The following is a 25,654-nucleotide window of genomic DNA, read 5'->3' as shown; positions in this document are numbered from 1 at the left end:
TCACTGAAATTATTTTTTCTTAAAAGTAATTTTCACAAAATACATACTAATTCTCTGGTGGTAATGGTACAATTACTTTCCCCAATTTTCATGCAAAAGCTGTTAAATGCCCCCTTCCTTTTCCAAATTTGAAGCAACTTCTTAACCAAAACCTTGAAATGCTTACAAAGAACAATTATTCTGGCCCCAGTAAACTTAGCCCTGATGTTTTCCACCGTTTTCAAAAGGTTCAAGATTTTATCCACAATACTAAGATAAATGTAGCTAACTTTGTATACAAAATAAGCACAAAGAAATGTGACATCTTCAAACAGAAGGTTTTTGTATTCCATTTCTGAATATTAAGTCCAAGACAGAGACTTTTTCTATTAAATTTCATTAAATGCAGATTTTTGTATGGTTGAATATTTGTATACCCTGATGTTTATTATCAAGAACATTGATTTTACCTTAAATTATGCCTTCCCAAAGAACAAATGCATAGACCATTCATTTTCGCAAATTTCGTTTTCACTATCTCAAGTGTTCCTATAGGACACAGTGCTAATGATAATTATCACAAAGAATAATTTGTACGTACACGTTATGGGTGGCTTAGGCATCATAGTTGAAATATCTTGAGACCAGTACAGAGGGACAGATCCTCGAACCTGAACATAGGAAGAATAACTCCCAGCAGAAAATGACATAACTGAAGCATCATAAAGTATTTGTTCAGTTTCCACTTCATTAGCAACATCTCCCTAAACCAAACAGAAACACACATATGATGTAGACATGACACTTCAGAGCTACATGTATTAATAGAGAACTGATTATTACAGAGTACAATTAAACTGTAATACACCAGATCATAGTAGTGAGAACACCACTGAAGGTTAAATTCTCATTTGTCCTTAAATGTATATTATCTTTTTTTCCCCCCACCCCTCTATTTGGGAAATAACATTATCTCTAAGTGTGGAAAAAAAATGAGAACCAACCAAAAAAACCCACCAGAACTTCCAGTTAAGACTTATTTTAAGAATAGGTGTATTATCTGAATTAAAAATGTAATGACAGCTGTGATAACATTATCTAATAGCATGATTTACAGCCAAAACCCTAACAACCCTCTAAAACATTTCAGTTCTCCAGTCAGTCAAGTTGAAGCTTTCATATTGTTGGGGGGGCAGGCATGGGGAATCCCTAAAATCACATTTCATTTACCTCACAATTTGCTCCTCGTTTCAGAAAACGTGTTCCAGCAAATTTGCTTGATCTTCTGGCTATCAGAGTGACATATATAGGGCGACCGTATATTAACAGTTCTTGAAAGGCAGGTTAAGGTTTACATGATACATGCAATTTTTCATTCACTTACCTCATGCAAGCAAAAATAAATTCAAAAAAAAGTGTATGAAACTGAAACATCTGATTTACTAAAATCTCCTTAACAATGACGAGTATCACTTCCAAATTTCTTTTGCAGCTGGGAGGGACCATTGCCTTCTTCAACAATCATTTTTAAGAACTTTGAAAAGGAAATCTACATTACAATACATCAACCACTTTTCACAACATACAGAAGAAAGCATTTCTATTTTATGAAGCGAAGTAAGTACAAGATTCACCTTGTGCAGCAAATATGGCTTTTGTGAATACTGGGATTAAAGCATGGGAGCTTATATTTTCAGATGCGGTATATTAGCCACCCTCTAATTGTTTGTCTGGAAGAGAGAAAAATTTGCAACTACTTAAGTAACAACAACTGAAAGCCAGAGGCAAACAGCTACAGATGCAGTGGTAGCTTTCTTTTAGGCTTTTTCTTTTTCATTAAAACCAAAAGAAGATGGAATCGGATGTCTAGCAAGACTATCACTGTTTCCTTAGAATAAGGGAGGCACAAGAAGGAGGGAAGACGACATTTGCTCATCAAATACCTTAAGCAAAAACTATTGTCACTGACTCAGCAGTTGCAGGCACAACACTGGTGGACAGATCCACAGCTACTACTTCAATAAAGACCACAGATGAAATAGTGGTATATAAAAACAGATCTATCTTTCTGTCTGGGGACTAAGCAGCCTTACAATCATGAAAAAGCAAAATTAAGCTTTGCAGAAACCACTAACAATAATTGTATTTGCTTCCCCAGATATTTTGATGACAGGCTTTTAAACTAACATGACACTACTGATGATTAGAGTGTCTCTGTAATATATTAAATTCTTCTAAAGTAAAATGCTGAGACAGCATTTCTTGGAGTGTGATATGCATTTGGGTTTTTTCTCCTCCTACTACAATACACATAGAACCATCCACCCATTTTAAATAATATATAGTCTGGTAAACAAGATTTTCAGATTCGTGTTTACCTAACTCTCTTCGCACAGCAGGCCTGAAGTTCTATCGTCATCTTCAACAGAAACTGAGTAAATACAAAAACTTCTGCAAATCTCAGCTACTAAAAAAAATGTTTTAAATAAGATTACAAAGAGAACATTTCTATGTCAGCAGTTCAGTTCTTTTTAGCTTTTCTCCCTTTCCTCAAATATCTGTGAAAAAACACAGCTGAGCCTTAAAGACCTCTCAAGTTCTTTATTACGAAACCCTATGCTTACAAACAGTGTCTCACTGAGAATGCAGTCTACCTGTATCAAAGCCCTGTTAAAAGAACATAAATTTATTTCTTATTTAGCAGAAAACACAGAAAAGTAATGAAAATACAGGTCAACCAATAATTCTAAAATTGGGAAGTATTTACATGACAAGGAAATAATACAATGTATTTCTTATGTTCAAACCTCAAGAAAATTGATAAACATGTTACAACAGTAAAAGGATACTTGATTGCCCACAGAATCCATGAATAATATATAGCAGCCAGTCACGATGAACAGTATTTTTTACTGCCTCCAGAAGCTTGCCGTTCCACACATACTTTTCATAAGGCTTACTGCAAATCCCAAATACACCTAGGAAGTTGTTGCAATAAAAATGCATTAGACATTAAGAAGCAAGATGACCTGCATTGGACTGTTTTAAAATCCAGGTCATTGGACTTTTATTTTGATTTTCCCTTCACTGCAAGGCAGTGTATCATTTACTCGCATCCTTGAAGTTTGCCAAACACTGATAATTCAGGCACATGCTGATGTTCAGCATTTATGAAGACATGCAACTTTTCTATGGTTGCCAGTCACTGAAGTTTCTGATACTTCCAGTACTGAAGAGAGATCTTTGCACGGTAGCAGCAGAGGATTTGATAATAAATCAAGTTGAGAATTTCAGTTAAAGCAAAAATACTCTCATAGGAGGACTTTATAAGCTTTTCAATTCTGGGTCAGCCCTGGAGTTACCCAGTAGGCTCCGACAGATCATGCATAGCCCTGCCACCCTTTATCAAAAGCACGTCAATCTGCTTCTCACATAATTTACCATGGTTTTCCTAATTTGCACTGACATCAAGAAATGCAGCTACTGCAAACCTGCAAATTAAAATTCAACTCCTGATACATCTGGAACCTGAATCTTTTTCTGTTTCAAAATCAGGACCAAGATGACAACTGACACCAAAAGGTGGTGATGGGAATTGAACGAGTCTGAATCTTAAAGAGAAGGAATAGGACAAAAACTCTACTACCTATGTTTTTTGTGTAGTTTTTTCAAATGAAGTTTCTGGCAGGTTGAGTTATATCGTAGCAGTATGTATGTCAATTATAGCAGCCAAATGTTCTGCTCAGGGAAAAATATGAGTTCTCCTAACAGCCTGAAGGTGAAAATGCAGCTGTTGAACAAACTGTTGCTACCTAGTCATCCAAGTCACTATAAGCCTATGGGAAATTGATGTAATGATTTTGGTGGAAGTGTATACATTCAGCAGAACCCAGCCACAAGCACTTGGCCTGCAATTTGTCCTCTTTCTCATTGCTAGCAGCATTACTTTGTTGAGAATTTATTCTTGAATGGCAGGCAGCTATTTCTTAAATATTTTATCACATGAACAGATAGGCTACTAACACCTACTGGAAATGGAGTTGTGTGCGCAATCAGCATATTGCTGATGGGGTCAAGGTTATGGCATCTTTATCTCCCAATGTTTTCACAAAGACATAGAAGAGATGATGCCACTGTATGGATTCCTGAGTGATCTTGTGGAAAAGAGCCTTTGCAAAGGAGGAATTATTGCTCACTCCACTCTTTACGGTCATTTCTGCCATTGTAGTATTTGACAACCAATTCCTGATATATATGACCATGTTACTGGTATCTTTTTCTTCAGGGGTGTGGTGGTGGTGGTGTTTGCCTTTCCTTAAATACTTTATTTTATTATCTTTCAATTTTTCCATTAGATTTAGGGCACACTGTATACAGCACTACTTTCCGGCTTTTAAATGGCAGTATGATAGATGTGACAACTATTTAACACAGTAAGTTTCAGCATCAAAGGCGATTATTAGTTACTTACTTAACGTTCATTATCATTCTTTGAGTTGTAGTCAGTGTAGGTCTATTCTAGGTGTTGTGATGAAAGGGTGTCAAAAATGAAAGGGCGGACAAACAATGTCCAAGTTTATTCTGCATAGTTTTAGGTCAGCGGTTGTTTCAGGCATTCTATGTACTTGTTAGACCTTCAGTCCCCTTCGGAGGCACAGAAAGCAGGACCAATACATTTCTTCTTCAATGCCTCAGAAGATTAATTTTGGTTTAGAAGAGGTGGAAGACTAGTCATGCAATTCTTACTATCTCAAAGAACCAAAGTTACAAAAATCTCACTTGTCCTAAAAGTACCATATTTTCTGTGCAACAGAAGTTACACAGTGACTGTAAGTAAGGGTGGTAATGCAGACAGCCTCTGCTTTTGAGACTCTTTACAACCAATACAAGCACAGATTCAGATGATGTATTTAAAAGGTATGGCGTTCTGTTGCCTAAGGTGGCCAGTTGAATCTCCACAGCTGTCTGAGACCACTTTTATAGCAATGTATTCATTATGAATCAAAGGCAGCACTGTTATTTCTGATATTTCATGATTAAACAAGGAAAAGTGGTGTCATATATACAATACCAACAAGTAAAAAAAAAATTAAAAAATAATCAAAATGTAATTTTTTGACAAGCATTCAGATAATTAGTAAAAGTCACAGGGCAATAAAACATAAAAAGCATAGATTTCAACAGAAAGAAATCCAACATTAAGAATTTCAGTGGAAACATTTTTGTTTGTGCATGAAGCAAAAGGGAGAGAAAACAGTTTTCTTCTCTGGCTGGCCATCTTTACACTCTTATGAGTATGTTAGATGGAAAATGAAGACTAGCTTACAACTAAAATAAATAATTTTTCTTAAGACTTCCTGATAGTGTTTACTACATCAAGTTGATACTGACTTCATACAATTTGTCCATCATCAATATTTTCCAACAAGAAACTAAAAGATTTATTAGTACTTAATCAGTTATTGTTTCCCACTCTTTAATTCATTCCTATTGGGAGTCTTACAAGTCAGTTGAATAATCAGTTGCTGAAAAATGTCAGCATGCTCAATTATCTCCCTGAGTTGCAATGTAAATTAACAAAACAATGACTAATCACCTCTAGAAATTGCATCGTTCAAATTCAAATGTCTGTAATTGGCACTTTATGTAATCTTTTATTAACTCACAACTGTTAAGAAACTGCTGATCAATACAGAACACCTGAATGTTTCCCAAAATTAAACTTACAAGTGGAACATATTTTAAACGTACTCATGACCAACAACATGAGTTTAATTAGGCGTATTTGCTTACCACTTCCACCCTGTGTTGAAAGTCCTTCATCTTCAAATATATCAAAACTCTCTTGCCGGGTCTGGATTGTTTCAGTTTTTAATGTCTCAAGTGGCATTCTCAGGACAGTAAGATTATACTGAAGGGAGTGAGACAGATCATAGCTGTAACTGATAGATAACATTTGTTAATAATTGTAGATGCACAGGACTTTTCAGAAAGCCCTTACTCTCCATCAGTACTTATATTTAATATGGTATTATTTTATTCATTAAAATTAAGACTTTAAAACAAGATAGATTCTGATTCTATAATGGCAAATTATACAAAGTATTTCCACAAGAAACTTTACAAACATAGAAACTGTTTACAGTACACTAGCTGAAATTGTATTTATATTCTTCTTATAACTGAAAGCTGAATATGCTATTTGAACAAAGCATATCAACAAACTTAATTCACTATTTCCCAAGAAGCAGTCTTGAAGATAAAAAATAGCTATTCCAACAGAAATATCCTTATACATAGACAACCTAATTTTTCTGAGAATTAAGTACTATTCTCTAACTGCTACCTGAACTCAAAACAGTCTTAAGATTTGGTCCACAAAAACTTTATCTACCCTTAAATCTGTGACTGCAGCACAGATGCATCTTAAAGACAGTGGCTGAATAAACAAAAGGGGTTTTTATTAGTTCCATAGTAGTAACAAATTCTGTCTTTTATACTGACAACACTACCTAAATGCTGAACTTTATAACCCACTAGGATTCATTTCCCCAAGGAGGAAGCAAATTTACACATAACTTGAACAAGAAATCCAGAGATTTCCATTTTAGCCTAAGACAACATCAGTGATTACTGGCTCTCCTGCAAGTTCTAGATATTTGTTAATAATAAAAAAAATATTTAAACATTGGACATTTAGATTTATTACTAATGATAACAAAGTCTAACCCATGTATTCACCACATTTCCATAATAGTGACCTGACATTCTTATCTGTTAGAAAAAAAACCCCAGCTGTTACATGCTCAGTTTGCATATGACAGAACCTTTAAACAGTATCTCTGTAAAAGACTTTTTCAGGCTTTTCCTCCATTTTCCCCTTAGATCAATTGTTTTAGTATAACTAACTTAGTATAACTAGTTTTAGTATAACTAATTCTGTCCAGGATCTATGTGAAAACCATGCAGAAAAACATGGTATGATTTCAGCCAAGGACAATTTAAACTGACAAATGTGTTTATCAGAGAGTCATATAAGAACCTTCTCCTTTCCCCTCTATGCACAACCACAGAAACTGTATCTATTCATCACCTCCAAGCAGGAATAAAAAAAGGAGAGGGAAAAAAAAAGTTGCGTAATGTTAGGGCTAGGAGACAAAGCATGGATGAAAACCTCAAGTTTTACACTGTGAAAAAGCCTTCCTATGCAAAACCACAAAACAGACATGAAACATTGGTAGGTTTTGTCTTCACAGATACAGTTGTGACAAAAAGCCTTTATTTTCCAAGAGGAAGTAGCTTCTAGACTGTTATACCTTTTGGTACTTGCAAGAGGGTTTTTTTGTTTAGTTTAAGTCTTAAAGTCTTCTAACTGCCATGTTTATCATATTTCCCCCACTCTTCTGTTGTCCCAAACATCTCATGTGTAATAGTAGCTGGGACACAGGAACTTGTCTTACGTATAGCATTTATGAAGCAATAAGAAAGGGAACTGGTAATGCCTATAAGGCCCTATGAAAGATGTACCCTAGGCAGGGTGTATCTTAGACGAGGACCTATTTCTCTATCTTTGTTTCTGAATCAAGGCAAAGCTTTATTTCTGGAAAATGAGATCTAGAAAGAAAAACTTCAGGACAAGAAAACCCCCTGAAATATAATACTTCTCCAAAGACAGAACTTCTGCATAATCTGGCAAAGCCTAACAGTCAGAGGAAATGTTAATTCCAGTGTCTACCTTGCCACTAAATGCCACTAAAACTTCTAATAGTTTTTTAACTTTATGGAGACTACATTCTTAATCAATTTGTTGAAAGAGAAAGTAGGTTCAAAAGACACTGATGAAAATGCGTGAGCAGTGTGATCACAGGTCTTATTTCCCCAGAATACCAACGTAAAGATCTTGGGTATCAAAATCCAAAACCAGAATCTTATAGCGAGTGTAAGCATACAGGTTTTTTAAAGGAATTAGTAACTAATACCTACCTAAAATAGAAGTTGCTAGAAAGGTCCACATTTTGAAAGATTCTCAGATACCTAGCAAAATAGTTCAAGTCAAAGGGAAAATTATTAGTTTAACTGGACAGACCCAAATAAGTAATTCAGAGGATCTCAGAAATTAAAATACATATAAATATAGACTCTTGCCATATATTCTCTTCCTATCTTACCGTAATTTTTTTGACAAGTAATTCCACTAGAATGTCAGTATTTGGATTAAATAAATCAAATAGTCTTTTCTTAACCCAGTGTCTACTCATGTACATGCTGTTTCTTTAGGCAGTTGTAGATGAAGTTGTAGTTTATTTTCTACATATATGGGCCAAATTCTCTAGGACTTGCAAACTCCCAACAATACTATACAAGAATTAAAGATTTTCACAATTATTCTCAAATAAATGAACAAGAAAAGAAACATCTACCTCAACCCATCAGACCCTTGCAAATTCTCAGAAGAAACCATAACACTGTCTACGAATGACAAAATGGCTAACACCATAAATATACAGGTTAGATAATGTGGTCTATTGCATTCTGAGAGGGGAGACTGAGGTTTACAATCAGTCATACCTGAAAGTGGAAACTTTTTTAATAGTTACCTTTGGCTTGTTTTATTACCTGACATTAGTTTATCATAATCCATCACTTTTTTGACTAGTCACGCTTGTTACAGACTGAAAAGCAGTGTATTGATACCATTTGTCTGCAATTTCATAGACATAAAGTTACACCACCCTGATAAAAACACCACCAGTATGTAGTTGTACATTTCAAGTACAAGGCTCTCTGCTGACCAAAGGATCAAATTTCTTTCTTCAGAAAAAAAAGAAAGCAGCAGCTAAACTTTATCAGCCTTTACAACAGCAACATTCACAAGACTCTGACAGCACAGAATCATTAAATAGTCTACTTAGCACTTTTTGAAGAGCACAGAAGATCTCTTCAGGTGAGATTAACATGATGCTAGAGTTACTAACAAAAGAACAGTACCCCAAACAATATAAACCAGTATTAGCATTACTTTGCCCTTGTAAAAACAATGTCTACATTGGATGCTTCCTGGTGCGCATTTGCTAGGATGTAGCTTTGACATGTAGGTGACATGGAAATGTGGACAAAAAGCTCTGAAAGACTGTAACAGTTTTATCTACCCTCCAGGTTAGAGACCACAGAACTCGTGGCCTATTCTCCGTTCTTCCACACCGATTTATCAACCAAGATGAAATGGCTTGAATGACATACTAACAGAAGGAAATCCATGACTAAATTCCTAGTTGCAGTTCACTGCTTAGAAAATATTCAAAAAGTACACACTGTTTATTTACACATTATTTACCTGGCTTCATCAGGATGAGTGACTCTTACAGAGTCATTTGGAATGTAAATCATATTTGTATCTTCTATTTTATATATGGCATGACCTCCAATATCTGCCATTTTTCTTCTTTTTGTTATTAACACAATGTAGTAGCCTTCTAAAAACCTGACAAAACCTGTTAAAACAGCACAAAAATCCTATTAGTTGGATGTTTGCATTGATTTTATCAAACATATTTAGAAAAACAATCTCAAATTAAGATTTCATAGAATTTTTGTTTGTTCTTAATGTTATGTGTATAATGTGTATATATATGCACTCATAGACAGAGTCTTAAAATTTATCCCCACTGTATTAATCAATTAAGTACATGATTTTTACCTTTTTTTCTCTTTCCACCATGCCTATTTTAATATGTAAGTTGCTGTCTACTTAAGATACTCGTATTTGCTTTCTATAGGACTCATTGTTCAGAGTGAGGCATGCCCCAATTACTTCAGATAGCAAAAGGTTAATTTTTCCAGGGCAAGAAGGAAACCCCAACGCCAATTTTCTTTTCAGGTTTATGTATTCCCTACTGGAGAAAGGCACAGAACAGCAAAAGGAATTGCGGGTACTACAACACCTTTATGCGCTCTCTCCTTAACAGCTGGGAATTAAATTCCCTGTCTGCAGCACCATCTCTCCCAAATTACTCCTTCAGAGCATCAGGGGTAATCCTTTCTTTCTATTTCCTCTCTCAGATACCAACACTTGACCCTGCTGAAGGCCAGAGGGCTAAGGAGGTACAACAGGCAATGTCTGGCTCTATTGCCTAATAAAAAGAAGGCTTCTGAAGCCTCCACCCTCGTTCCCTAACACTACAGAGCACAGGCATGTTTCTCCACTGAGTTGCTATACATTCAAATTAAAAAATAGAAATATGTAACCACCTTGAATCCAAATTTGTTTCTAATACAGTACTTTTGTATCACTGCATATACTAAGTTTTAGTAGCTAATAAATTACATGAATTAGTTCTTGGAGGCAGCTGCTTTGATGGGTGGCTACTAGCAAAAAGCCTAAAATTCAGTTACTGCTGCACTGTCAACAAATATATTAGTTTGGGCGGGGAGGAGGAGGGAACCCCCTCACAATTCACATTTTTACTTGTATTTATATTCAGTTCTTTCAGCTTTGCATTATAAATTAAAGAAGAAGGATGAGCGAAGCACACATTTTCCTCCCTGTCACTGCTGGAGGCTGCAATGTGATCGAATAAACTGCAATTTTTTCTTCTACCTTATTAGCCCCCCTTGGAAAAATGCTCTCACCTGCACAAGGACAGGAGACCCTGCTGACAATAAGAAACAAAGTATTCCATTTGAAGCAGCCAGACTATTGAATTTCAGTTGTTAAATAGCAGTCAAATTTCTTCTTGTATTCTCCAGGTACTGAAATTACACGAACAGCCTCTATCCTTTGAATTTCACCAAATGTTATACCAAAGCCTGATAAGGAACCCAGCCTTTCCCCTTGGCCTGGTTCTCTCCATTTAAAAGCAATTTCTACTTTTTAACACTATACAGTGAACCAGAAGACGCCCATTGTGAGTGCACTGAACACACTGCCCCTGGTTAATGGAATAATCAGAGAACAGAACAAAGCTGTCCTTTCTACAAAAAAACAGCCCTGTCCTCCTGACTTGAGCCAGGAGGCAGAAATAAACGACCAGTTGCATTCCCCCAAATTACATCTTTATACAGATATGATTAGATAGGATCAAGATGGAAGACATCTAAAGCATATGCTTTAGAAGTGCATGATAATCTGAAGATCACAAAGAGAGCAAGTTACTTCTAAAAAAAAACAACCTAGAAATAGTACACCGTATCTGATAACAAATACATATGTCAGGCTACAGAATAGAAACCCTCCTGTTATGAAGAGTACATAGAAACCAACATACAGTTGGGATGCAAAATTTTCACTGAACACAACTAATTTCCAACCGAATATATTATCAGACATTTAGGTAGTGAGCACTGATGGTGTGTACAAAAACAGCCAGTGCTGCAAGACTGTTAGAAGCTTCTTTAGGTTTACTCTACAATTACAAACCTTACATGAGAAATTCCTGAAAAGTAGATCCATTGATAAGTTCCAAAACGCTTCATGGGCAAAAAGAATATAGAAGAAAGTTTGCCTAACCTTCCATCTTAGATTAGAATACTAATAATATTTTCTTATGTGTTGGTTGTTATGCAAAATTCAGGAGCATCTTTTAAAGGAATTGCATTCTGCACCTCCTCTGCAGCTTTGGATTTAGATGTATAGGTGTGTATTGGTACAAATATAGCACAAAGTATTCTTGGGGCTGTCAGAGCCATTACTGTCTTCCCATTTGCTTTGTAGAATTTAGCAGAAACTTATAACTTTTCACAATCTAAAACACATTAGCATTTACTTTGGACACATCACCATCGATATATCAACCCTCAGTACCTGACAATAGTGACTTGCAGATGGAGTTAGAATCTATTGAATCCTTGAAACAGTTCTCTAGGATTATGGACAGCTGATCAGCATTTAAAAATTCAGTTGACATACCGCCAGTTATACTTGTTCAAACATGAAAAAGAAATCTTTAAATATGTCACAGCAAAAAGTTAACCAAAAAGAAAATTAAGTCATCTTTCTGAATAGTGTGTGATGAAGAAATGCAACCTAACAGAGAACGTCAACTTAGTTTATTTTAAAAAAGTATTCTGTGAGCTCTGGAATTCAGGAGGCCAGGTTCCACATGATTTGTATCCTACAATCAGATGAGTTTGGTGAGATCTTCAACCAAGCTTCTAGAGTTTGGCTATTTCCTAGATTTCTCCCTTAGTGACAAAAAGATAAGTTACAGCACAACTCTCACCCCTGTACTGACCACCTGTTTTCACAACATATGCAGAAATGTATTATCTTTGAGAATGAAATTACTCAATCCTTTTCAGTTAAAAAAAAAAAAAAGTCAAGGGGAGACATACAGTGTAACACCAGAAGCCTCACCTCCTTAAATAAAAGATTTTATAAAATCAAACTAAACACTTACCTACTACACCAAAAGCAGAGACAGCTCGAGATAACCCAGAAGAGCCCTTCTGCCCAATCTTTGTTCTGTTTCCCAGGTCTAAACGGCCAAGAAGTTCCCTCACCTCTTGTTGCGTATACACATGCTTTAAAATAAAATTCATTTAACTTACTGCTTCGGCAGTTCAATGTTATTTCACATCAGAGTATCATCGAATTTACTTAACATATAATAAACCAAACAACTGCTCTACATCCTCTGTGTCCTGTTTCCGTCCTACCAACAAATACAACAAGCTTTTTATGCACAAAATTCACTGTTCACTGCAATAGAAATAGTCATGGTCACATGTGAATTCAAACATTTCTAAATCTTAAGTGTTAAGATTTTAAACCATAAATTACCTGGAAAGGAATCAAGTCTTATTCTATTGTGCAGATTAAAACTTGTTGCTGCTGTTTATTTTGCTTCATATATATCAGAAACACAAAAAAATTGACTAGATCGTATTTAAATGTATTTTGCACTTAGAACCGCATAGCTGAACATAAGAAAATCACTGGGAGTATATATAAACTGAAAAACTTGGGAAAATTTCATAAAAGTTAACATGCTGTTTGGAGATCTTGTGGCCACTCCCACACTGTAACTCATCATTTCCATGCTAATACTGTGTGCATCTGACATAGGAGGAGAGGCCAAGTGAGTCAGGATTGATCAGCCTGCAGAACAAAAAAGCTCAGAGGGGATCTTACCAATGTGTATAAATACCTGGCAAAAGGGAGAAAGACTGAGTCAGACTCTTAGTAGTATCCAGTCAAAGGACAAGAGGCAATGGGCACAAATTGAAATACAGGAAATTCCATTTGAACACAAGAAGCAGTTTTTTTACTCTGAGGATGGGATAACAGTGGAACAGGTTACCCAGGGATGTTGCGGAGACTCCAGCCATATTCAAAACATGACTGAGCATGGCCCTCAGCCACCTGATGTAGCTGACACTGCTCTGAGCATGAGGGTAGGGCTAGACAATCTCCAGAGATTCCCTCCATCCTCAATTATTATATGACTCTGATTCTGTGACATACCTTTGTTGTAATTAAATTAAATTATGATTAAATGTGTAATATTTAAATTCAGTTCGATATAGACAGTATTGTTTGGAATAACTGGGAAAAAAAAAAACAAACTAGAGAGGCACTCACCTTATCATCAATTATAACCAAATCCTTTGGTTCAGTGCGATCTATTTTCAAAACACGGTATTTGGTTTCTGCAGGATTACTTCCAACAAGAAAATACCGCTACATTAAAAAAAAAAAAAAAAGTCAGAATATTACACAAGATAAAGCAACCAAAGTCCATTGTAACATGAGACATCAACAATGTCATTTAGATAGTTTCTCAACTAGATCCATTTCAACTGTTAGAAAACTGTTTTAGGCATCAGTACCTTAGGTAGGTACACTTGTATACAATCAGCCTTCACAGCTTAAAAGACCTCATTCCCTCCCCTGTACAAGGAAGAAAAAAAAATCAAAAATTGAAGAAAGGTAAAAAACTTGAGAGGGGAAAAAGAAGCAACTTGTACCAGGCACTGTCCAACTACACCCTGCCCCAGCCATTACTGTCTTCCCATTTGCTTTGTAGAATTTAGCAGAAACTTATATACACAAATTTGTAACTTTTCACAATCTAAAATTACTGTTGCTATATTGTAGTCCATTGCTATTTCTGCCACCTTGTCTTTCCTAGTCCATACTAAACACCGAAAAATTGTAAGTACTTGAGTACAAGAAGTTATCTTCAGGTTTTATTTATATTTGCTATGACTGGCTTCTCACTGCTCTTCCACAACACTCAAGTTTAATGGTGGTTAAAAATACCACTTTAAAAAAAAAAAGTTTATTTCTCATTTAAAATATGAAAGAAATACTACAGGAAAACATATGTGTCCATTTCTCACTTAAGGGAATCAAACTATAAATGATTTTTTACATTTACAGGTATCAACAGTAAGCACAGGTTACAGGACTAACTTGCTATAAGCAGCTCTCGTTTTACTAATTCATTTAATCAGTGTGGTGCTACCACACAGCAAGGTGTAACTCATTATTAATGCTCAGCCTAGTAGGAAAGCACGGCAATTTCACGTGGATCTATGCAGCCAGCTCAACTTTAAAAGTCACATGGATTTAAGATGTGGGAGAGGAAATCAATAGTAAGTCACAGAAACCTCAGAATATCATAATTTAAGCCAATTAGATGTTAAGAAACATCTTTACTGCCAAAACATTTAAAGTGAAAGAACTTAAAGCCCTCTTCAGCTTCCCTGAATTCACAAAAGCATCTAGATAGTCAGTAAGCTCTAAAAAAGAAAATAAAATACTTAACTTTAAGAGCTATAAAAGGAAACACCACCAACTCCTGGCTCTACCTTGTACACTGCCATTACAGTGCTTACTGAGAGGCAAGTTTTGCTGTTTACTCCTAAATGATAGTAAAGAAGGGCCTTCCAAGTCATACACCATCACAGCACCCCCTCACTGAAGCCTTGGAGGCAGCACTTTGGCACAGGAGACAGTTTCCTACTGTTCTTTAGCAGCAATGTGCTGCTGTGCACAGCTCAAGCTCCTCAGCCTGTCCCCCCCAGACTACCCTGTGCAGGAGATCCCTTAGTGCCAAGATCCAGGAGGAAAATTGTAATGACAGGGAGAGGGTCAGAACCCCTACTGCGTGGTACTGAATGGCACAAAGCTGGAGGCTGGAGCTCTTCTGTTGGTATCACTCACCAGCAAGAAACACGAAACCACCAAGACGGGCACTTGCTTAGACCCTGCCATCATACCACCTGTTTTTCCTTCATGCACTAGAAGGTGAATGGGCAGAGGCAAATATCATATTCATTTGTAACACATGGATGATAAGTTTGTATTTTAAGAGTGCTACTTCTCTACTTGTAGAAGATTATTAATTAAAGCTAAACAATTATAAGTAGTCCATAATAGTGCAATAGAGCTCAGTGATCTCCCCTCATTTCCAGCTCATTAGATAAGCGTATTTTCTTCCCAAAGTGAGACCTGTGGTTATTGACAAATGGTCCTGAATAAAAATAAAACAGTACAACTTAAGACCACATTTAAAATTGGAACATGGCACGTGACACGCAGGAACAGAGAGAGAGAGATGGATACAGAGTTGCAAATGCTATTACTATGGAAGTTCAGCTGGATACTTCTCTATTTCCATTTTAATAGACCAATAAAGCACAAGGAAGCGCTATGAGGAATGCATCACTCACATCACCTTGGCAGCTGCTATAGTGAGCTACAGTGCCAGCTCTAAACGCTGCTGCTGCTTAGAACAGCAGCAGTTAGATTGGATGAGAAGTAATTGTATCTGCAGACTATGGCAGCAACCACTATAACGAATGGTACTTAATAAGCTCCCTTTGAAGTCCTTTAAGGACTAATGCAGGGGTTTTGTTTGAAGTTGCACAGCCTAGCTTTCTAATGCATTAAGGAAGGTCAGTTGAGAACAATGTCAAAACCCAGCATCAGTGGCCTTAAAGAAGCCACCTTCTTAGAAATCCAGGCAATGGGAAATCTCTGTTAAGCAAATGGGAATCTTACCCACTGCATGTTAGAAGATATTCTTGAGGAAGTAATAAAGAAGAGAACATCTGCAAAAACTTTTGAATTTGGACTAGTCTTCAAAATTAGGAACCCAAAATTAGACTTCTACTTGGTAAGTTATCAGGACTGACTACCAATCAGTAATCCCAGAGTTACTCGACAAACACTATGATACGGCAGCTCATATTCAACCTCCAAGATCTGAAATGAAAACAAAGATGATATGAAAACTAACAATGCAAAAATTAAACTAAAAACATCAACAACAAAAAAAGACATTTCAGCATTAGCTGCTTCTGCTACCTAATTTATGCATCTAATGAATAAAGAAGTCTGTTTTACTGGATGATATGGAGCACAAATAAAACCGTATCAGTGACGTGTACCACAATTAAATTTGCCATCACATGAATACTAGGAAAGAATAAAGAACAATATCAAATCAACACAGCACTGAGCATGTAACATCAAATAAATTAATTTCTGAGGTTGTAATATAACTGTAATATTAATCAAAGCTAAAATGCACTGTACTGTTTACAACTATTTTCATTAACAGAAATCATTACAGTAAAAGAAATGAGAATCCACAGGTAAGCTACAGAAAACTTTCTGGGAGTTTATATCCTTATTCTCTTACCCCATTTATTACTAAGTTGAACTGAATAAACTGAAGCATTTTCCAAGTGCCTCAAACAATTCCACTCCACAACAAAGCCACTACATTTAGATAAATGGACAACCTTGACCACCAAAATACTTTCTGAACAGAACAGTACACTAGGAGAAACTGTGCAGACTTCCCCATACTACTCTGCCAAAGTCCTTCAACCATCACCTGAGATAAAACATGCTATTTTCAGGTTTACTCTGCCCTTGGCCTTTGCTGAAACTTGTTAACAAGTGCACTTTACCAACCATGGCACTGCACCATGCAGCTATAAGACCTGGACTGAAGCTTAATTTATCGCACAATTATCACTAAGCAACCACAAGATAGGAACAATCATTAGTGACTTCCATCTGGGACTGAGTTTCAACCAAAGCAATCTAATTGAAAGGCTTTCTTCTATCAATCTTTTGATTTAGCCAAACCAATAAAAATACCTTCTTCCACAAGGAGTCTAAACAAAATAAAAAAACTCCATACTGCAAACTGTTGTTTATGGCAGGATAATAGTTCTGCAATCAAACATTTTGACCATGATTATTTTATTTTTTTATCTTTAAGACGATTATTTCTCTACAACTCCTGATCTAAAACTATGATTTACTTCTTTGTATAGGCTAATTATCATTCAGAAGTGTCAGCACTGTGAAGAACTTAATTCACTCATTTGTGAAAAAGCAGCGCACAGCTTAATCAGCAGAAAAGAAAGTGAAAATACACTAAAAATTACTTGAAAAATACAGCAGTGCACTAATACAGCCAATTGGTAAACCTGCAAATAGCATAAAGAAAAAAACACTGAAGAACTCATACCAAATGCTTGCAAAAGATACCCGTTGAGCTCACGGATATGTCTAAAACCACAAAGCCCTAAGGAAGGGTGGTGGGTTGACCTTGACCAGCTGCCAGCCCCCCACCCAGCTGCTCTCTCACTCCCCCTCCTCAACAGGGCAGGGGGAGAAAACAAGATGGAAAAGGTGATGGGTCAATTGTAAGGACAGGGAGATTGCCTAATATTTACTGTCACAGGCAAAACAGACTTGACTTGACAAAAATGAATGTAATTTATTGACAATTAAAATAGGTTCCAATAGAAAGAAACAAAATTAAATTAAAACACCTTTTCCCCTCACCCTCCTTTCTTCCCAGGCACAGCTTTACTCCCAACTCCTTTCTTCCCCCTGCCCTGAGCAGCGCTGGGGGGTGGGAAATGGGGGGTTGTGGTCAGTTCCTAACAGTTCCTCCCTGCTGCTCCTTCCACCTCACGCTTTTCCCTGCTCCAGTGTGGGTCCCCCTCCACATCCACAGGCTGCAGCTCCTTCAGGAAATATCCCCCTGCTCCAGCAGGGTCCCCCCCCTCAGGCTGCAGGGGGTCTCTGCTCCAGCACCTGGGGCACCCTCTCCTTCACTGACTTTGGTGTCTGCAGAGCTGTTTCTCTCACAGCTTTCCTCCCTCCCCTCTCTCACAGCTGCCACATAGCCTTTTTTACTCTCTCAGACACATCACCACAGAGGTGCCACCATCTTGGCTGCAGGACAGAGCCGTGCCAGGCGGTGGGTTGGTTGGAGCCGGCCACGTCCAGCATGGAACCGGCCTGGTCTCTCCTCACAGAGCCCACCCCGCCGCCCCCCATCAGCACCTGGGCACCTGCACCAACGCAGGGAGGTATTTACACACTGGTCACGCTTTCTGCCAGACTAAAGAAACACACGAGGTTGCCAGATGATAAACCTTCATGTGAACACTGACTCTGGATTGCTGTTATCTCTCTAATTTATGCTTAACTGGGCACTGCAATGGTCACCTGCCATCAAACCTCCACCCTCCTTCACAACCAGCATAAAGCTACACAAGGAAAAGCCTCTTCCTCAAACTTTTTGGCAGTTTTAATATGTACTGAAATTGATCATAGATCAGAAATCGTCAAGGCATAAACAAGATATTAAATAGAGTTGAAAAAGGTATAGGTTCAGCCTTTTTTTCTCTACTACACCAAAGAAGGGGAGAAAAATAATTGCACGTAGATGTAAGGTACAGCAAAAACTTACTGTTTTCTTTCTTTCTATGGAACCTACACAATTCAGGAAGTACCTGTCTTTCATCTCTCATAGAAACTGGCAGAATGACATGAAGAAAGGAAGAGATGCTAAGGAGCAAACAGAGGCACCTGAAAATAGCAAAATTCAGTTGCCAGGCTGCCTGCTTCACGTAACCTGTTGAAACTCTTCAAGAGGCCCTTTCAAGATGAGAAATCTTAAGAACACACTCTGCCAAGCACCACTTTTGGGGCATGTAGAAATGGCTACCCATTCTGCATCCTACAGCCACAGCATTCGGTAATTCCGTTCTGTCCCAGGACAACCAAAGGTTTTTGTCCCAAACAGGACTTTGCTACTGCTGCTCCACTGAGAGGTTCCTCAAGATTCTCCCTTCGAACATTCAGCTAAATCTGTTAATGGTTGATCTATACATTTTCCTTTAGCTAAATACTTTTCTCCTCTAGCATCTACTCTGCTGGAATGCTTTCAGAAATACAAGTAATTGGATGCCTTTCAGCACTCACTTCAATAGACTAAAGAAATCTTGCTGTCCCTTTGCCCCTCCTAAGACATCTATGTTAACTCACTACACCTTCACTGGACCTGTTCCTGGTTGAATTCTTATTTCTTAAATGAATACGGACAGAAAATGTACACAACATACCATATAAGGTCTCATTATAGTGATAATTAGTATTTCTCACTAATGATGATACCACAAAAAACATATCTGCCTTTTTCAGTTGTACTTCATCAGCAGCTCAGCCTCCCACCCCTTCTTCAGGTAAAACACCCAGATCCTGCTCCTTCCACTCTACTGCTTCTGAATTTATAAACTCTTAACAAAACTTTATTGGTATGTAATCTATCCTAAGGTGCATGAAGTTTCATAGCATACCATTCTATTTCAAATTATTTCTTTTATCTACTCCTGAGGGTTGTCATCATTTCTTGCTATCTTGTGCTCAGATTATGCTAATTATTTGCAATATTTCAAAACTCTGGTCAGAGCTGACCCACATTTTGAACTAATAGTGTTACTAAAAATGCTGAAGTATATTGATTGTAAAAGCATTACTTGAAAAAAATGAACCCTATGAGATGGTTCCTTATTTGCTTCACACTAACTTCTCCAATAACCTCCCTCCTCTCATTAGCAAAGCCAGAGATTTTCTTTGTGGCACTGCACCTCCATAGAAGATTTAGTTTAAATACTTATGGCCATCTCATTTTTAGATGAAGATGTGCAAAACAACCAGGTTAATCTGATAACAACTTTGTAAGTCTAAACTGCATTTTATATCACTTACCACAATTTTCAATTACTTTCCTACAGAAATTTACATACAGGACTTCAGGATGGATTAAATATTCCATTTGTCACACTCCAGTCACGGCACCACTCTTGACCTGAACTAGTTGAAAATATTTAGTCATTCACTGTTTAGTATGCCCACATCTTCAAATTTGCATGTTGAATATATTTAATTTTATTTCTGTGCCAACACTGATTGTTGTTCCCTTTTTCATAACTTCATTCTTTTTACTCATATTATCTTCATTCCTCATTCAGCACATTGGTACTTACAAAGTAAATTCTTACGTTAAACAAGGAAACATACCCATTTAGTTTTAGGGTCACAACAAGCTTCACTTTGAAAATAAAAAGTAGTGATAGAAAATACCTGGTTTTCCTCAGCCTTATGTTATGTTTAACTTCATTAATTTGTGACCATTTATCCACAATTCCCTCATAACCATTGCATCCAGAAAAGTGGATTCACAACAAACTCAAATCTGTAAGAGTGTCTCTCTCCTGTTGATCTAGTGACTACATGGTAGCACCCAGGACAATACAAGACAAAAGAAATAAAACATATGGCAGACATTTGAAGGCACATCTTTCACATGTAGTGTGGGGCTACCAGTTTTGAACTTTTTTTTTTTTTTTGTTCTGCCTCAGTAGCATTATACCCTTGAAAACCTGTGGTGTTCTCATCACTGCTGTTCCACCAAGTATCTGTTGTACTCAGGAATGGTCTCATCCCACATACACCAGTTGATTAAGTTTCCCTATTTCATTGCCCATATATCTGACAGCCTGTCAAGACATTTAGGACTGAAACAGTGCTTTTCTGTGTTTCAAAAAACCCCTTCTCTTGTCTCAACTCCATCCTCTGCTCCATTATGTCATCATCATTCCTGGAATGCCATTACAGAGGGAATAGGGCAGTCAGCCATGAGGGGTTGTCTTCTGCTAATGAAACCGTTCAAAAGAGACCAAATTTCACAGCCACTTCTAGCTAGAAAATTCTGATAGCTAATGGTTGCCCAGCAGACTGCTCAGTACTTTCAACATTTTTAAAGTATATCAGAAAAGTATCTACACAAAAAAGTGCACTTCATATTTCAGTAAAAATTCTGTAGCTTTTTCTGTGAAATTGTCTTCTACATTAAAGTTTCTCCAATTTGAGCACAAACTAACTTCAGCATTAAATAAGCAAACTTGTTTTAATATAAAAACATCATAATTATTTTTAGAAGAAATGAAATTAAAAAACAAAACAACCACATAGTTTTCCCTGGGGAAAAGGGCAGTAAAATCTACAGGTAATTATGCTAGTCACATTTCTTAATAAGCTTGTGCAAGTCATTTGGATACTGTGGAGATAGAGACTGTAGAAGAACCTGATTAGAATAAAATAATATTAATTAAGCCTCATAATATCCTGAAAGATAGGCAAGTGATATGCTTTATAGACATGGCATAAATTGACTTGTTCAATGTCACACCACCTCAGGGGAATGATAATTTCCTGTAAACTAACCCTACAGCTTTCAGGTGAGCTTCATTTGAGGGATACACAAAAGCTCCATCTTTTCCTGAAGAAGAAAGGCAGTATCTTTTGTTTCTTATTAGTCATACTGCTGAGATATCTTTACTGCCCTCTGCTGTGCATTTCAGCGGTAAATATATGCACAAAATGAAAGATAACTGGCATTGATCTGAGCACCACTGTTTCAATTCATTTTTCTGACTACTTCTAAACAAGCCTTCAACTTCCCTAAACAAACAAGAGATGCAATCCACATCTCCATAGTATTTATTGACCCAAAGCATCAGCTTAAAAGGTCGGTCTTGGCAACTACCCTAAATTTAAATGTTAATAGAAAATACAGAATTTTGCTCTCTGTTGCTTCAACTGACACTGTGAATTCTGTTCTCCTCACCTCTAGGGGTCTTTCTTGTTTGACTCCAGTAACACTGCCAGAGCGTTTCCTGTTTGACTTAAAAAATGCTACTGTATTCTTAACTCAAAAAAAAAAAAAAAAAAAAAATCAACCAGAAAACTCCTCCCTAAACCATTTCCGCTTTCTCATCCATGTTTTCCCTTCCTCCTTCAACACAGGGGAGGTTACAGGAATAAGCACTATGATTAGTGTAAACTCCATGTTTCTCCCACTGCTGACAGCTGAAGTCATCGCTTCCTTGCCCATTCAAGGTCTCCACAAGGCATCTTAGGATAGTTTCATGTTACCCTGTATCTGACATAACTCCAGGTCCCACATGCTTACGTTGTATCTAAAAAGTGTATCTTTCAAGCCTTAGAAAAATCAGAAGACTAACCTGAACCAGGAGAAAGCTATTCAACTCCGTGCCTGGGTAATGCTTCCATCACAGCTGGCAACTGCATGACTGAGTTGTGATGCGAAGGAAGCTACATGAGGGGTACCTCGGGGAGAAGTGGGACGTTTTTTCAGCAGCCCAATGTGACACTGAATCAGCTGTAACAGCAAATTTCCCTCTAAAATTCTCTGCAACCCAATCAAGTCTGAAGTCCAGATTTGGGCTCCCCAGTAGAAGACAGACATTGACATACCAGAGTGAGTCCAACAGAGAGCTACCAAGATCATCAGGAGGACAGAGCACATGACGCATTGGGAGAGACTGAGAGAACTGGGTTTGTTCAGCCTTCAGAAAGCTTTGCCAGGATCTTACTGCTGTCTAAAACTGTCTAACAAGAAGGTATAGATAAGACAGAGCCAAACTCTTCCAAGGGGTGTACAGTGGATGAACAAAATGCTACAGATACAAGTTGAAACATGCAAAATTCAAACTTACTATAAGGAATTTCTTTCCCACACACACACTTTTTTTTTTTTTTTAAACCATGAGGATGGTGAAGCACTAGAACATGTTCGCAGAGGCTGTAAAATCTACATATTTGGAGGGATTAAAAACTCAGTTGTACACAGCCCTGAGTATCATGGTCTTGTTGAAACTGCTTTGAGCAGGGGGCAGCTGGACCAGATGATCTCCAGAAAACCCTTCTAACCTACATCAGCCTGTGAATTTCTTAAATGCATCAACCCTTTTCAAATAATGACACCAAAATTATTCCTACAGCATTTTTCCTTTTGAAAAAAAGGACTAGAACTTGAACATCAAAACTCAAAGTGCTGCAATGTGCACTTTTTTTATTTTTTAATTAAGAATATAACCACTCAGGGAAAATACTTCATTTTCATCACCCACCAGAAGTGACTGAAGAAATAGCTTTGAGACACTGTTACGCAGCTGAGACATTTCAAATGGCACATGCTGATCCACAAACTACTGCCTTTCATAGCTGATCAAAACCAACTTTCTTCCCGGAGTGATGAGGGATGCTGGATCTGCCCCTCACTAAATTCTGAACACAACAAGGCATGGGCAAACCCATCCATTTAGGCAGGTATTGCCAGCTATCACTAGCCAGATGTAAAAGACACTGGTTCCTGAACTAACAAAATCAACTTGAGAGGCCTAGAGAATTGTAGCCAGCTGACAGAACTCTAAAGCGTAATATTGTCCCTGTACATAGCATGTTGTCTCTCAGCAACTGAGCCTTAGAGCTCAGAGAGAAGCAAGCCAGGTATCCATTTGTGTCAGTCACAAAAAGCCAAACCTCAGCTATCTGAAGAGTAGCAAGAGTTGTGAGCCAAGAACAAGTAAATTCAGTAATTTGGGACTCAATTCAGGAATCATATTTCTCCATCACCCTCCTCTCATATAGCAACAATTTAGCTGAAACTAAAACAACGTTTTCAAGCAATGCTGAAAAAGATGATTAAAACAGCTATCAACATTCCTTTAGGCATAGGGGGGGGGAAAAAAAAAAGAGTAACATTCTGGACAGCAAGTGTGACCTCAATTTTTTTATTTACTGGCACCAACAATTCTGCATGCTTAATCCTCCTCTCCTCTTTCACAGGCTGTTTAACAGGCAATTGTTACAGAAGCACAAACCTACTTCTGGAAGCCACATTCTTCTTTATACTGGGACCATTCATGCAGGGCAGGCTGCATTCCCTTCAACTTGTGTATGCCCTTTTGGGAAGTTTTCAATTGGCTACACTGACTTCAGTGTATAAGCTGTGTTTCTATTATCATACAGGTACCATCTTAAATTAGAACTAGAGCTAATTGTTGCATTTAAAGCCATGTGTTACCTAACCCTATCCGAAACTACCTCAATTGAAAAGAACAACCTACTATGAAACAAGAGAAACTGCACAATGAAACTTGAGCTGAAGGATGATACAAACAGCGGTGTCATCTCAGGTTATTCACACCAGGCATCGGGTTCTCACACACGGTGCTCATCACATGGCTAAAGAAGCCATTACCACTCAAACCTCCAACCCACTCTGCCCACAGCAGAAAGTACTGTGAAGAGCAGATGCCTACAGTTTCTGCAACAAAATACTAAGGAACGCTAAAAACCTTGAACAGCTTAGTTCCAGAGGTCAGACTGAAAACTCTGGAAGCTGGCTCCACAAGTCCTTCAGCCGATGAGATCGGGAATCTCTCAGAAGCACTAAACAGACGGGCACAGGTGGTAACTGCCTCAGCCGCCCCGTTTAAATTCGTAAGTCAGACCTGAACCCCGGACAGGTTCAGCTGCCCGGTTCTAACGCACCGCGGCAGGAGCCAGCCCGGTCAGCCTGGCCGAGCGCAACAGCCGCACCGCAGCCAAGCGCGGGCGGCGCTAACACCGGCGGCAGAGGCGGTGCCGTTGGGCCCAGCCTGCCCGGCCCCACAGCTCCCGGGTGGCCCGGAGCTTACGGCCCCGGGTGGCCCGGAGCCTGGGCTTGTGCTCGCCAACGGCGCTGGGGCCAGAAACCAGCTCTTCGCTTAAGTCACGGGGCAGAGACACGGCGAACACAGGAACTTTTAACAACTTGTTATTCGTATGTTTTAGATGTGTGACCCAAAAGACAGGAAAAAAAACCAAGAGAAAGATAAGGAACGGTCTTTTGACAACTGCAGGCCAGCAAGGGCGGGAGCCGCGGGCAGGGCCAAGCCAGCACGGCGGGGGAGCCGGGACATCCTCCCGCTCCGCCCGGCGCGCGCTGCCGCAGCCCCCGCGCGGGGCCGCCCGGCGGGGCAGGCGCTACTTACAGCCCTGGTCTCGTACAGCACCAGCTTCTGCACCGAGCTGATCAGGGGGGCGGCCGCCGGCATGGCCCGCGGGGGGCCCGGGCCTCGCCCCGGCCCCGAGGCGCGGCGGAGGGCAGCAGGGGCAGGGGGCCGGCCGGCCGGCCGCCCGCACACCGGGGGGGAAGCTGAGATTCTGCCGGGGGCGGGGAGACGCAACGAGGCTGGGGATCAGCGTCCGCCGCCCGTTGCTGGGCCCCGGGCGGAAGGCGGAAGTGCCGGCGCGCCGCCGCGCAGGCGCACCCGCAGAGAGAGAACGCGCCTGCGCTGCCGCCCGAGGGGGCGGTGGAGCCGCGTCACGCGTGGCCCCTCGGCGGCGCCGCTCCCGGCGCGGCGGGGCAGGGTCACCGAGGCGGGCAGGCGGCGGCGCCGTCAGCCGCTGCTCCCGCCGGGGCCCGCTTGCTGCGGGGTGCCGAACGCGCTGCCGCCGCGGGCGAGGCCGCCTGCAGGGTCAGCACCAGGAACAGCTCCGAAG

At 38.9% G+C, this 25,654-nt stretch overlaps 1 protein-coding gene and 1 long non-coding RNA gene across 4 annotated transcripts in view; both read right to left on the bottom strand.

Annotated features, from left to right (window-relative positions):
* Window positions 1–25,654, bottom strand: part of FIG4 (FIG4 phosphoinositide 5-phosphatase) — a 77,179-nt gene extending 51,525 nt beyond the window's left edge. For 2 of the 3 annotated variants that reach the window (XM_055810038.1, XM_055810037.1), the window contains exons 1-9: window positions 25,144–25,654; window positions 13,559–13,657; window positions 12,375–12,498; window positions 9,314–9,470; window positions 7,963–8,013; window positions 5,773–5,921; window positions 2,829–2,957; window positions 1,210–1,310; window positions 581–743 (exon numbers count right to left, since the gene is read on the bottom strand). In XM_055810038.1, the coding sequence (XP_055666013.1) occupies window positions 581–743; window positions 1,210–1,310; window positions 2,829–2,957; window positions 5,773–5,921; window positions 7,963–8,013; window positions 9,314–9,470; window positions 12,375–12,498; window positions 13,559–13,657; window positions 25,144–25,206 (1,036 nt within the window). In that variant the 5' untranslated portion in view covers window positions 25,207–25,654. Of the gene's footprint in view, window positions 1–580; window positions 744–1,209; window positions 1,311–2,828; window positions 2,958–5,772; window positions 5,922–7,962; window positions 8,014–9,313; window positions 9,471–12,374; window positions 12,499–13,558; window positions 13,658–15,985; window positions 16,163–25,143 lie in introns of those variants that run through there. The other variant, XM_013304586.3, reaches the window with a different exon arrangement.
* On the bottom strand, window positions 1,324–2,822 carry LOC114014013 (uncharacterized). Its single transcript, XR_003557338.2, has 3 exons — window positions 2,358–2,822; window positions 1,614–1,709; window positions 1,324–1,513 (listed from the first exon to the last, which is right to left on the bottom strand). It is a non-coding gene; the product is annotated as an uncharacterized LOC114014013 (long non-coding RNA).

Source organism: Falco peregrinus, chromosome 7 (genome assembly GCF_023634155.1).
Source record: "Falco peregrinus isolate bFalPer1 chromosome 7, bFalPer1.pri, whole genome shotgun sequence".
NCBI lineage: Eukaryota > Metazoa > Chordata > Aves > Falconiformes > Falconidae > Falco > Falco peregrinus.
Note: the sequence above shows the minus strand (reverse complement) of the source record. Positions and strands in the feature narration are given on the sequence as shown.